General features: G+C 40.9%; 1 protein-coding gene across 3 annotated transcripts in view; it reads right to left on the minus strand.

Annotated features, from left to right (window-relative positions):
• Window positions 1–1,542: 1,542 nt before the first annotated feature.
• Window positions 1,543–14,134, minus strand: part of ZNF516 (zinc finger protein 516) — a 103,944-nt gene continuing 91,352 nt past the window's right edge. For all 3 annotated transcript variants that reach the window (XM_030494321.1, XM_030494341.1, XM_030494330.1), the window contains exons 4-6: window positions 12,046–12,150; window positions 11,081–11,148; window positions 1,543–4,553 (exon numbers count right to left, since the gene is read on the minus strand). In XM_030494321.1, the coding sequence (XP_030350181.1) occupies window positions 4,494–4,553; window positions 11,081–11,148; window positions 12,046–12,150 (233 nt within the window). In that variant the 3' untranslated portion in view covers window positions 1,543–4,493. The remainder of the gene's footprint in view (window positions 4,554–11,080; window positions 11,149–12,045; window positions 12,151–14,134) is intronic.

Genomic DNA, 14,134 nt, shown 5'->3' on the forward strand with positions numbered 1-14,134 from the left:
AACATGGGTACCTCACATTTTCTAAACTCTTGACAAGTAACTCACCTTTGTAGATAACACTGATGACACACGAACAAACAAATCAAGCCGTCTGTACCAATCTTACATGATCCACAACTTAAATTTGAGATACAAAGGATTTCACAAAGGAGAGAGCCAAGTGTCTGAAGCCATTTTAATATTGGATTCTTAACAGCTTTGAGCATCCCCAGCTCTTTTATCCAACATTCTATGCAACATCTTAAAATATTCTGTATTAGAGAATGCTATCTGAATGTACCCTCTAGCATCCTCAAAGGATTGCTCCAGTTCAGCAACTGCATAAAACCCTATGCCTTCTTCCCTGCTTTTTTTCTTTCTTTCCCCTCCTGCTTAGGGCTAACCAGAGTCTGCTTATTTCTTGAAAAGAGCAATACGCTTTTCAAAATCCCTGGGGTATTGGAGAGACCCTTCGGTCCAGCCTCAACTACTCGTAATTACAGTCCTAACTGTGGTTCACCCATCAGTCAAGAGAGTAAAGATCCAAAAACGCATTCCCTCATTTTCTGTCAGAACATCATTCAGGCTCATTTCACAACATAACATTTTTGCGGAATAAGATGATTCACTGAGTTTAAATTATGTGCTTATTTTCTGAAGTTTCCAATCTGTCTCCCCAGAAGCTCCCTGTGTATCCTTCCTCCCTTTCATCTGAACAGAAGCCCTTTGCAAGGGCACAAACTTTTCCTGGTTAGGTTTCAGTTTTTCAGTTTCTGCTCCACCTCCACAACATTTTGCTCTCTCACACTGTTCACTTTGCCCTTTTGGGCAACTCTCCTACTCTTTGGTGATTCTGGTCTAAACCTCCTGCTTCACTTCTGGCTTCTCCTTGCTCCTAACCTCAGCACTGGCCTTTCTCAGACACTGCCTTCTGTCTACTTACTTGAATTTCAGAGGGGCAAAACTTAGCCCCTTACTAATCTTTCACATGTTTTCTCCATCTCTTTACAGGGATTATCGCAAAACGTGCCTCATGTCAACGCTTGGCAATCTCTCCAGTTATAGGTTTTTATCCAAGTCAGTTAATAGCAGAACACTGTTTTACACCAAGAAGATGCTATTTTCCAAATGATAATTTTCTGAACTAGTTGTTCTCCTATAAGCAGAGTCTTCCGTACGATGGGGGTAGCAATTTACGTTTTACTAAAGATTTAAGTGGGTTTGAAATACAAAACTTAAAACTGTTTTGGCTTTCTCGTTTGCTTTCCACTTTGCAGTATGTACCCCTTTATTCATAGCATTTCTGACAGAAGGAATTTAAAGAATGCAAACAGTATGATGGCAAGGTAGTAGCTGATTAGCTCTGTGGAAAAAGTTTCTCAAAGTTCGACTTTCGGTCAGTGCACAACATACAGGATACAAAAATATTCCAGCATGGAAGGTCTTTCTTTCACTTGAGCTGTAATAAAGATGATCTTCGACACTTTAGCTATAATAAACCACACAAAAAACAGAGTGAGGGAGAGAGAAAGAGAGAGAGAGATGGCAGATACACTGAGAATCTGCAGCGTAGATAATCAAACCCTTTATTGTCTAAGTTACATTAGACTTGCAACACCATAAAAACCTGTTAAGAGAAGAAACAGTAGATTGGTAGAGGTAGTAGAAAGTCCCTGTAACAGTCATAAAAGGGCTTTACAGGAGCGTGTCATGCCAAAAAAAAGTTATCACGTTGCTTAAAAGAGCTGATCAAAGCCCATTGACTAAATAAATAAGGAACACAACTCATTTTAAATACTATGGCCTAACTAAAATAACAAATCAATACAATACAATGATAAAGAAGAAAACAGAAATCGCGGGATTCGCTTCTGAAAACAGATGTTCTTTAAGGTTGGCTCTCCCCCACCCAACTCTTATTTCTTGTTTAATTAAGTGAAAATCTCATTTCTGTGCTATACACAGCATATAATTATTTAAACTGATTTCCCCTACTGTTGTTCTTCATGGAGCTAAATTATGATTGTAAACTTTGCTGATTAGTACCCTGGTAATGGCAGTGACAGCACTAGCTTCTCTGTCAGAGATTCTGGAAGAAAACCTCCAGAAAGAAGCATTTGGCTCTAAATATTAACTCAGATTCTCTAGATCTGCTTGCCAAAAAGAATACAATAAAGAGAATTACAAATGTACACTTTCATGCCATTTTGGGTACAGAAGAGTTTTTAATAACTAAAACACAAACAAATAGGCTAAGCAACTAGCTTTTGTGCAGTCCTGAACTGTCACTGTTACTTCCACTCATGGAAAATATGATTCAGAAAAGCAACAAAACAAAAGTGAAACAAAAAAAAAAAGAAAAAACCCAAACCAAACCGAGCAAGCTAGTGCAAACCCAAAATGATAATCATAAAGCAACACAGAAAAATAGTTCAGTTTTTCTTTTTTCTCCTTTTTTTTTGGTGTACAATGGAATGTGTCTATGCGACCTCCCTCAAAATAACTTCACAGAACAGTTAATTACAGTCACTTAAAAGTACTTGCACAGACATTCCTAACTACACCGAGACTTACAGAGGATTCTGGTATACATCTGGTGTAATAGCATAAGGAAAAACTAGTTAAAAAAAAAAAAAAATACATAAGAAAGTTAATTTGCATTGTTGCAAGTGTTGCGAAGTAACAAAAACTGTCAAGTAATTTAAAACAAGTAACAAGTAGTATCCAGAACCAATTACTGACTAGAGTTCTTTAAAAAAGCAACCCCCCACCCACCAGAACTGTTAGAACAGGAAGATCACGCTTTAAGGTTTTCTCTGCTTTTTGTTTTTTTAAACAAATCTTTGTGTCAGAAGCCCATGTCTACAAAAACAGCACTATTCCGTTAATGTATTAAGTAAACTGTTGCTCTCACCTGTATTAAAGGTTAGCATTATTTCTGTACATGTAAAATTATTGCTTTCTTGAAAAATATATTTAGCATGCTAGGTTGTTTTTTTTTCTTTTTAATCCATTTCCTGCCTTTACAAAACGTTACAATTTAAAAAAAACAAACTAGTAAAGCTTTTGCAAAAATTTTCACAGAACATTTTCTTTCAAGGCAGCAGTAACTTTTGATAATGCATAAAATTATATGTGCAAAATCTGAAACTCTCAGAAATATTACCATCACACATAGTGTCACAGCAATAAGAAAGGAAAATATTTATATCTGTGGAATACATTTTTAATTGCTTACACTGCATGGTTTAACAACCTGTTATGTGCCACAACCCCACCTTGAAAACTTGCAGTTAAAGAGTTACGGTAGAAGAGGTATATAAAGCTTTTTTTTTTTCTTTTTTTTTCCTAACACCACCAGTGATCACCAAGTACAAGACATGACACATTTATATGAACATTAACCTGCCACCACAAAATAAGTTCCTCGTCTTGCCAAAACGTCACTGGGCCCGAGGTGGAGCGCAGCTGGCCTGCTGAACCAAACGCAGGAGCAGCGAGTACCTTACGGGCCCAGGGCTGCCCCAACTTGCTCAGTGACACCTTTTCTCTTCTAAAGGTACAGATCAGCGGTGTTAGACAGCTGAGTGTTTTAATGTATTATTTCTCTTTTTTGTTTCTAATAAAAAAAGTGAAGACTTCCTTTGTGATCAGATTGAAGAAAGTAGCCCTGTTGCAAAAAAAAAAAAAAAGGTCCTGAGAGTAAAACACAGAAGCCTGTTTTTTTCTCTTAGTGTTTGACTAGCTTGTCTTTTCCAAAGCAGAATAGAAGCTTTTCTCTGGAAGTGTTTCAATTTCCATATTCACATACTATTAATGGTGCGCAGTCAAGAGCAAGAGCACTAGAAATGCAAGTGGTCCCCAAACTGTAATGAAACAAACCATTGCAGAATGACGGTCTTTCTCTTTAGTCCCTTTAATCCTTCATCAAGCATTGCTTTCTCAGCACCAAATGCCACCTTTTCCCCGCACCCCCCTTTCTTTCTCTCTCTGTTGTTGTTGATTCTTTTTTTTTCCCTTAATTTGATTTTCAGCATGACAGGCAGTGGCAGTTTCATTAATTAATACTTCTCCAGCCCTCGAATCCACTGCTGTTTTTCAAATGTATCAAATAGTCATTGTGAGCATCAGGGAGGTTTTTGTTACAGTGCTTAACTTCTTCATGCTGTCCAAATCACATAAAGTTTAATTTTTCCAGTGTCTCAAACTTCTCTTGATTAATATAGATGCCTTGTGCTGCCACAGTGCTTGCCAACTCCACTGTTTATTACAAAGGAAATAAGGAACCATGGGACTGATTAGTACGTCAATTTATATATATCTTGTGTAGCATCTTCATTTATTTTAAGATGATTAACAGCGCAGAGGCACCCCCTCCTCGCAGAGCGCTGGGCTTGGTCTCGCTCGGTGGCTCTGGGCGAGGCAATAGCTGGCAGGGAGGGAGGGAAGGAGAGAGGCTGCTCCGCAGACAACGGGGGGCTGCCCTCCACGGTGGGGGCTCCTCCGCCAGGGCTCTAGGTTCCCTTCCGGAGACGCAGCGTGTGGGTGACCTCTGCACTGCCGTGGTCTCTCCCCTGCAAGAAGGACGACACAGGGAAAAGCTCATTCTCGCCTCTGCTCCCAGGCGCAACCCTCCAGCAGCTCCCACTGGTGTTTGTTACCCTGTATTACCAACACGTACATTCATTTTGGCCCACTGCATTAGGAGGTTTGGGGTTTTTTTAAGCATCTCCAGCTAGAGAAAAGCGTGTCAGGCCTATATAAAGGCCCTGACGGACTAGGGAGAGCAAGTAATAATGTCTGATGGAGCAGTTCAGAAAAGGTTGTGAACAAGGAAGGGAAGAAGAGGCCTCCAAAAAGCAGACCTTTGTGCTAGCCAAACGGGATTCACAACTAGACCAGAGTTTTAAAAAGGCTGAAGTTTGAGGTCACAGAGGCAGCTAAAAGAAGAAAAACTGAATTCTTGTGCAGGTCTGTCAGATGCTAAGGCGGCTTTTTCTTCTCCTCCTTGTCATCTTCCTTTTATTTTTTTTTTTAGCCAATTTTCATGAATAATTACCATGTTGGAAAAAAAAGCAGGGATATTCTAAAAATCAAGTGAAATTAAAGATAACATCATGAATAAGTGGGAGCCTGCAGCTCCCAAGAAAAGCTTTAAAATGACATTTAGAACATCACTGTTGGAACAATGCAGTTTACAATCCTGATCCTAAAACAACACGGCAAGATTAATCTTACATAAATGCATTATCCTTAAGCTAAAGTCTTGATGAAGTGAAACAGACCATTTTAAATTAATGCAACATAAAATACAGCACCCATGTAAAATCCAAGGAAGTTTCAAGCTGTGCCTATGGCAGCCCTCGAAATAGCTGAAGAAAGCCCATCTCTGGTTGACATAATGTATTAAGTGCATCTCTTTTGTTAATAGATTTAGAAAATTCCTAATTAAACCTGGCCCAAGATTCATGACATTTACCAGTCAAAGTTTGGTTTAAGTGGGAAAGATTTGCAACAAAATTAAAGAAAAAAAAAGCTGCTGTACAGACCGCAGTATATTTGAAATGTAGGAAACAGTAACTGAATGAGAGATGTGATAAAACTTCCTTAGTTGGATGCTGAATTTCCTGCAGTAAACCAACAGAGATGCTTTACATTTTTGCACAGCTGCATCATGCCTGAGAGACAGAGCCACAATTCCAGGAGGAGGCATTCATCATTAAAATGTCTCATATCGAACCGGCTCTACGTACACGGGGGAGCGCAGCAGGGTTTTGCCGAGCCAGGGGAGGAGGGAAGGTTGAGGGGAGGGGATGGCAGGCACCTTGCCTCAGTTTCCCTGGGTAAGAACTGTAAAAAGGAGTGTAATTAGTGGCACTTTTGGGGGATGGATAGCCTGTGAGGTGCAGGATGGCAGAGGCATGTCCTGCAGATCTGGACCACACAGCACTGGGGACAATGAAAGAGCTAATCCATCCTCCTCCCACCTGGCAGGGAGGCATAGAGGGGCCGAGGGTGGCTAGGCCTCTCTGGTGTATGGCTGCACTCCCAGTTTCACCAGGAAACAGGACCTGAACTTCACACATGCCAAAACCTAAGCAGTGCCTCACCCCCTTGTACTTGCACCAGCCCCAGCGGGCAATCAGGTTTTGAACCAGCTGAGACATAGCTGGATTGAATTATTCCTGAAGTGAAATTATTACCATTTTAAAAAGTAGGCTTTCTTCACTTTTGGCATTTTAAAGCAGCAGATCTTGAAGTAAAACATATAGCTTCCATACCGACAGCTCAGCTGCTTTCACACCTACTTCTAGGGCTTTTCACCAGTTAACAGGAAAATATCAGTTTGTGCACATGTCAATATATTGGAGATAGATTACTGCATGACATTGAAATAAACTGGAGTGATAGCTTTGGAGCACAGATACCACTCCAGTTTGCTGGCAAAGGGAAAGTGTTGGGACAAGAACTACAGCTGCTAATCCTGTCTCTAATGCTCATAAACTAATGGACATACAGCGCATGCATATTACTGAGATGCCAGTACAGCAGCCTCCATGGTTCCTTGATTGTTTGCATTATAATCTCCATATGTATGAACGAGACAAATTAGGTTGCCATTTATTTGTTCATTATCTATTATTTTGATTAATGGAATTCTTGTTCTCAGAATAACTATTTAAAAATAACATTTGCAATAATGAGGACCGAACTATTAATCATGATCTTTAGAAGAAACTCTACAAGGAACAGGGGCAAGGCATTTCATATGAACAAATGTCATAAACAGGGCTTCTAACAGACAGTGCTAGAATTTCAAATGCAAAAAAGAAACAACCCAACCAAACTCAGAAACCAGTGGTTTAAATCACTTTTTAATTCGTTTGGGGTTTGGGGATTATTTTTTTTACCTCCTCCCTTTCTCTCCAAAGTTGCTTTAGGACAAGCAGGGCTGTAGTGATGCTGGACTGTAAAAACATTAGAGGTAACAATGTCCCCAGCCTTTTTCCCAAGCTCCTTTACAATATACATGTGTGTATGTATATGTGTATGTGTGTGTATGTGTATGTGTATGTGCATGTGTATATGTATATGTGTTTGTATGTGTGTGTGTATATACATATAGTGTTTTCTTGATGGTTCTTTCCAATCTGCACATCCCCCAAACTCTGACTATTATTTATGCTATCTCAAGTACTATTTCAAAATACTTAGAGTGGAGAAAAATTAAGACTTATGGACTCCTTAACGAAGGTGGTTTACCCCTGTCACTCAGGACCTACTGCACAGCCTTCTTTTCAGTGAATGAGGCTCAAGAACTGCGGTGTTCAAACCTGTTTCACAGAAAACGACCATTACTGCCTTATAGCACAGGGAAAGCTTCAGCCAGAGATAGCCATGATACCAACAGTTCATTTTTTCTGGGCTATAGCTTTAAATTGATTTTCTGTGAGTAAAAGGGTGTTTTTCCAGAGAGGGCATTTTGGAGTTTTGGGGTTTTTGCTTGTTTCACTTGCACAAAAGGCAGAGAACTTTGTGTCTGTAGTTCCAACACTGCAAATATCCTTCACACAGTTCTCAATTAGACAGAACTCTTCCTCATTGCTAACCGGTAAAACATACCTTTTGAACAGCCAATTACTTGTCCCTTAAAATTTTCAGAGCATATTGTTTGACACAGCACTGATAGAGGATAAACTACATTCCTAAAGCAGGCCAAGTTCTTGTACATTTTTAAAAACACAGAAGTTAAACCCAAGGCATTTTTAGAGATTGCTACAACCGCTGTCACCATTTTGTAAAAGCAGGCTGGAGAGTCACTTGGGAATTGGGCTTCCAGCTGCAATGCTGCAGCACCAGGCAGTGTCTCTGAAATGACCCCATGCTTTAGAGAGCTTTGCTTTGAGAGCTGCAGCGGCTTTGAGATACATGCAGTCACAGGGACTGTTCTGAAGAGGAGCCAGCTTTTGTCTTGCCATGTATATGCAATTGGGAGTCTGCTCCCCGAATTCATGCCTACTAAATCAGGTCTTTGGATGCTGCTTGGTGTATTCCAAATTAAGATACATATTCATTGTGGATAAACAAGTTTAATCATGGATATATTGGGATATTTAGCATTTATAAAAATATTCAGAATATTCAGTATGTTTAACATGGCAGCATTTCAAGAGAATCTACATGATTTGGTACAGATTGTATTGACTCGGGGTATGTAATGAGCATTTTTTGTCCTGTAGACAAAGAAGAGTAGGAAATATTCCAGAGTTCATGGGAAATTAATTTGATGTAAAAATGTCCTTTTATTTAAAAAGCATTCAGGTAGAAGTAGGAAACCACAGTAAAGAATGTTATGAAGGAAATGAGTATCTTATTTCCCACATTTTGTTTGAATTTCACTGGTGATGATAACAATGCATGAAACACAGCCCAGTGCTAATATTATCAAGATGGGCTGTGTATGATCTTCTTTACACACCCCTATAGGTGGCCTACTTTTCAGTGATGCTGAACACCTGCATATTCTGTTGGTGGTTCACTACCCTAAAGTAGGTTTCCTATTTAGACACCTAAATATAGATTTAGCTGGCTCATGTTTGAAAAAGCCTGGCTGTAGACCCTATTTTTAATGTGCAGAATTAGAATTATTCTGTGAGAAAACTGCTATATAATGTAGCACTGTTGTAAGCTACTATGCTGGAGGATTTTAAAAGCCCTACCTAACATTATTTCATAAAGGAAACCTTTAGAGATGATCTTCTGGTTGACTACAGAAGGGAATGGGGGAACTGTGAAGTACTTATGTTAATATTTTTACTCTTTAGCAGACAACTCAGGGGAAGATATTTTACCTGTGAGGAGGAAACTTTACATAAAGTGAATCATTTCCACTTAGCAGTAAAAAAAAAATCCCTTTCATTCTCAAGCTACTGTATGTGGTTACTATTGTTTCTCGCTTGTGCATGGCACTTTCATAACTCAAACTGACTTTACACTGTAAACTCTCATGAACAGATCTGTCCCCAATTAAGAAAAGAAGTGAAGACACAGAGTGACAATGTTTAAAGTGGGAAATCACAATGTTACCAGAGTGCTGCAGGCATCTTTCTCAGTGCGAGCTCATTTCTGCGCTTCTAAAGGCCCCTACAGCTGCAGGTAGAAATGAGTGTATTCCCTCTCTAATGCGCAGGGACTGTGCAGGTGGAGTCTTCTGGGGGAGCGCAAAGCTGCTCACGACAAGAATGAGCAAAACAGCAGACAACTGAATAATCCTAACTGACATGGATGCTGACAAACCGAGACAAAGGCTGATACTGAGGAGCAAACAAGACAAAAGAAAGGGAACTATCTCCTGGAGAAGTTCTCATATTGCAGCTTCTGTGGAAGAAATACTGACTGGCAAGAGATGAACCCCTACTCAGTATTCTGCTGTACTGAGAGACGCTGTAATTTAATCAGATACTTTTAAGACAGATTGACATGGACAGAGACTGCAAGAGCAAGCTGCGTTTGCCATGGAAGAAGTTAAGTCAATAAATTGTGGCATGGCAGTAGTTTACAAAGACAAGATTATGAGTAAATTTATTGTGCAGTAGTATAACCTGAATTACAAGAGTAGTCCAGGACTCGATGTGGACTGAGCTGCCAGTGGATGGATACAGTCATTCCAGAATTTTTTAAAAATGTATTTCCAACTTTGACCTTACGTTGTCTTTTAGAGGGAAAAAAACCCAGATGCCTTCAGAATCCGATCACAACTACACATGAAATAAAACCATGAGCATGAAAAGATGGAAGAGCATTTTAAAGATGCTTAGGTTTACTAAGTCCACATTACTAAACCAAGGAGAACCAAAGATCAGTTGAGCTAGTTTGCAGAGTTGCAGTGTTTCACCCTGTCACATACTGCTGCTCAGAGGTATGCCCTTGCACAATTTTATCAAAAAGCATCATAAGGAGATCACTTTCATCTAGTTCTCTTAACTATAGCATAACTTTGCTACTACTGTTCCACAAAAGCAACGTAAACATCACCCACAACTATTGAAGTGCTATGCCATCTTGAAAACTTTATGAGGGGAGTTGTTGGCCACTCCTACGGCCTGATGGCAACTCAAGTACTCCTGTGGCAGCAGCTGGGTTCCCCACATAGCCTTTGGGCCAGAAAGATGCAAATGCAACAAAGAGGTGCCCCATGAAGGGTGCTGGAGCTTGCAATGTGGTTGTGCCCAGTGAGGATGTTTACCGAGACAGTGGAAACCAACTCCTAAACTTCATGAAGGCAGGACTAGCATGGAGATGCATTCTCCAAGCATGGCTGAAACCATCTGCATTCATTTAGAAAGAAACAGGACACAGAAAGTGCTGTAGCAAAAATTAAACTAAAAACATGGATGAAAGGAAACGTCACTGATGCTGGAAGCAGTTTCAAGTTTCACAATGGAAGAGAACTGCCCATGAGAAGGTGTGCCCTGAAACTCACCTGCAAAGATGGAAGATGGAGTAGGAAGGTCCAGTTTATGACACTGGTCTCCAAAGATATAACAAACAGAGAATAAATTTAATTTAATGGTTTTCTATGCAACAGCTTTGTCACGTACAATTCAGAGTGCTTAGAAGTGTTTGTTAAGACCGAAAACTCTACACTAGAAACAGGAAAGCACACCATCACACAGAGTTCATAGAAACTGGAGGATGAGAGCCTTTCAAAGGCCAGATACTGGATATCAGGGTACAAATACTCCAGAAAAATATACATCAAGCTTTAATGTACTGCTGCAGCAGAAAACGTGTTAGTTTTAAGAGCAAATTATATCCAGGAATTCTTTATGTACAATCTCACTACTACATATCACTGCACGTTACAATTACCTATCCCACCCAGTCCCCAGTAAGCCACCACCATGTTTATTTGAAGACTGCTTTACAATTAACTGACTCTATATGACACTTAAAATATATAAAAGCTAAAAATCAAGCAACACTCTTATTATTTATACATGTTATAAAACAGTCAGCGCTTTAGTGATGAGTATCACTGTGCAACTTTTTCCCAGCTACCACATTAAAAAGCAAACATCCAATTAATTGTAAAACATACTTGTTTTGGGGCATCTGCGGAGGTGGTGTGAACTTCAGTACCTCGGAGTCCATTAGACTCAAATACCACTGTGGGAACAAGGGGGCTTGTTAACAGATGAACATTCAAGCTTCGTTAGTGTGTGTACATTATTTGAGACCATTACAGATTAATCATGTTCAAAAAAAGACACCAGCTACTAGCCTGTGGCCGGAAAATACCAATTTACCGTAACACTTACTGTAAGAGAGTGTGCTAATGGCAGCCTAGGGCCACTGCCCTTTTTAATTCAGACTTCGGCGCTGAAGAAAGCAATCACTGACAACATTAATTATCGGTGTGTGTGTAAAGGGACCCTCTTCTTGCATTACTTACCATTTGGCCTCTGTCATTTCGCATCAGATTGGCTTATGTATGCATCATTCACACTTTTCAGTAGGAACCTGCTAGTCTCACTGTCTCATGCAGTGCTCGGAGGTCTCCTGACACCGGTGGTTTTAGCCTCCTACAGCCTCAACCACAGACTGTGCCAGGTTAAAAATGGCTGGTAGGGATTTCCCATTTTAGGGCTGACCAGTGCGCGGAAAAATCTCGTTTCCTGCAAAAATGTTCCTGTCAACAGCAATGATGAGGCAAAATAAAGCCTTATGTTGCGCTGAAAGGGGTACTTTGATTTCAATTTGTGCTGGTGGCAACAGAATTCATTAGCATATTCATTTCTGAGTACCCTACTCTCTAATTAAAATAAAACATTTGCAAACAGACTTATCTCAAATGCATTGTGATTTTATGGAATTCGGGCAGGGATCAGGTAAGCAATATCTGGAGAACAAGGGCAATAGTCGTAAAAATAAAAAACCTGTCTCTTAGATTTAGGTACTGGAATTACTTAGGTTAACACAGTATGTGAAATGCAATCTTGGCATTCTGTTAGCCAGATCTGAAAGCAGGCAAGGGAGGAAGCAAGAGTGAGTGTGAAAAAGTACCTGCGTGAGACCTCTGATGAGTCCTGAGGTGACTGGGTTGGGTAAAGCATTTTCCACATTCTCTGCAGACGCAGTCTCCTTGGCGTGTTTGTGTCCTGAGCATCCCTGTAGTCAGGAGGGAGGCAGGGAGGGAGGCGGGGGTGGGGGGAGAGAGGAGAGAGGAAAGTTGAGAAGAAAACATTATGCCAGAAGAAAACATCATTAGTATGTCTAATGTGTCATTATGTGAGGCTACCTTCAGGCCCTGGATGACAACTGTCAGCCTTCATCTAGGCACTGGCTGACAGACCAGGCACACACAGGACTGCAAGAATGCATAAATTACATTGAATTAAAAAATGCTCCCCATGATGTGCCCGCACCAGGACTGGCATGTCAGGTGTGCGCTTTTCAGAGCAGCTGGATCCACTTCTCAGCCATCACCCAGCTTTGTCAAGCAGTACATCAGGCAAATCAAAGTGACTCCAGCGTGGTGGAGACAAGTCACATGGATAATAGGAAGTGAGTAGGACCAGAGCCCGACTGTCCCCCCCAGGCTGCAATACCTCAGAGACAAATGCAGAACGAGCGGAGCCATCGCAGACTGATCAAACCTTTCGCCCCTGCCTACCTGCCTGCCGGTGCTGCTTTGACCCCAGACCTCTGAGGCACAGACGAAAGACATCTGTGAATGAAAGTGTCATTCCGGACATTTTGAGCTGGTAGCAGTGTAGCAGCCTTCCCCCATCCCTGGGTAAACATGTTTTCTAGGCCATTAGCATTTGTGGAAAACCGCTCAAACCTCTCCTTTTTCTCCAAAGGTCAGTTTACAGCATCTGACTTAAAGGGCTGGTCTTTGTCTTTTTGCTGCTGATCAAAAAAGACACATTTGACTTTTATTGGGCATTTTTATTATTAAAAAAAAAAAAAATGTTTGAACCTCATCTTTTCTATTTTGGTAAAACGCCCTCCTCAAAAGGAAAGAGTTGATGTTTCCATTTGCCACTGGAATACTTTGGCTTTTAAAGAAATTCTCTGGGGTTTGTCAGTGGAAGTGAAGTTTCAGATTTTCTTCCCCCCACCCTGTTACAGCATTTAAAAATAATAGAATTGTGAACAAGACAGTCACAACAACCCCTCCTTCCCCCCAGTTGAAAAATCAACTGCAGGATGCCAGAGGACTCATCCAAAATACAGATGCTGCGCCTGAAAATGAATGGAAAAAGACAAGCTGCCATTTATTCTGCTGGTATGGCACCAAGGGTCCTCCGATGGTTTTCACAGCAGCATATATTGCAAAGAAATGTCTGGCTGCTGAAAAAACCCAATCCACTCACAATTTTTTTTTCCTCTTTTTGTAACAGCACCTCCTGCAGATGGCAGCACAGTCTGTACAATGTAGCTGAAACACACTCACTGCTGACAACTAAGTTCCTGGCAGTCAAATATAAGATGATGACTTAGGGGCAAATCCAGATCACGTATATACACAGACACACACACAACCTCCAAAAAACTCCCCAAATCACGTGAATATCAGTGAGAGCTTCACCATACTATAATGATACAGATTTGCCTTGTAAGGCAGTCAAGATTAAAGCAGATTTTCTGGTCTGTTACCAGCACTTTCTCCTCACTGGCCAGAACTACAGCTGCGAGCTCGAAAGCAAAGCTGAGTGAAGCATGTTGATGGACCAGACGTGGCCTTTGCTGGACAGGCAGAGCAGGGTTCAGCTACCAGCAGAGCAGCCCCGGTGAAGCCTGGGAGGCCTGGGAGACCTGAGTTCCTCAGGTGGTTTTTCTGCCACCTCTGGAAAGACATTTAATCTCTCTGTACCCAAGATCTCTGCCTGTGGAAGGTGAATACACTTGTCTCCGCAGCCATCACAGTCCCGACCCCACAGCCTTCAATGGAAGCACTGCTTCCACTTGAGTCACACGTAAGGAAGGTTGAGGATGCTACTGTGATCCAGACTACCCTGTACAAACTCTTAAGGTGAGCTGGTTAAGATTTTCATCTAACCCCTCCCTACCACTCACTTTATGGGAGTTATTTAAAAAGCAGGTGGAAAAAATAGGTTGCTTCCAGGTGTATTTGCCATTGTTGCAT

This window comes from Strigops habroptila, chromosome 1 (genome assembly GCF_004027225.2).
Source record: "Strigops habroptila isolate Jane chromosome 1, bStrHab1.2.pri, whole genome shotgun sequence".
NCBI lineage: Eukaryota > Metazoa > Chordata > Aves > Psittaciformes > Psittacidae > Strigops > Strigops habroptila.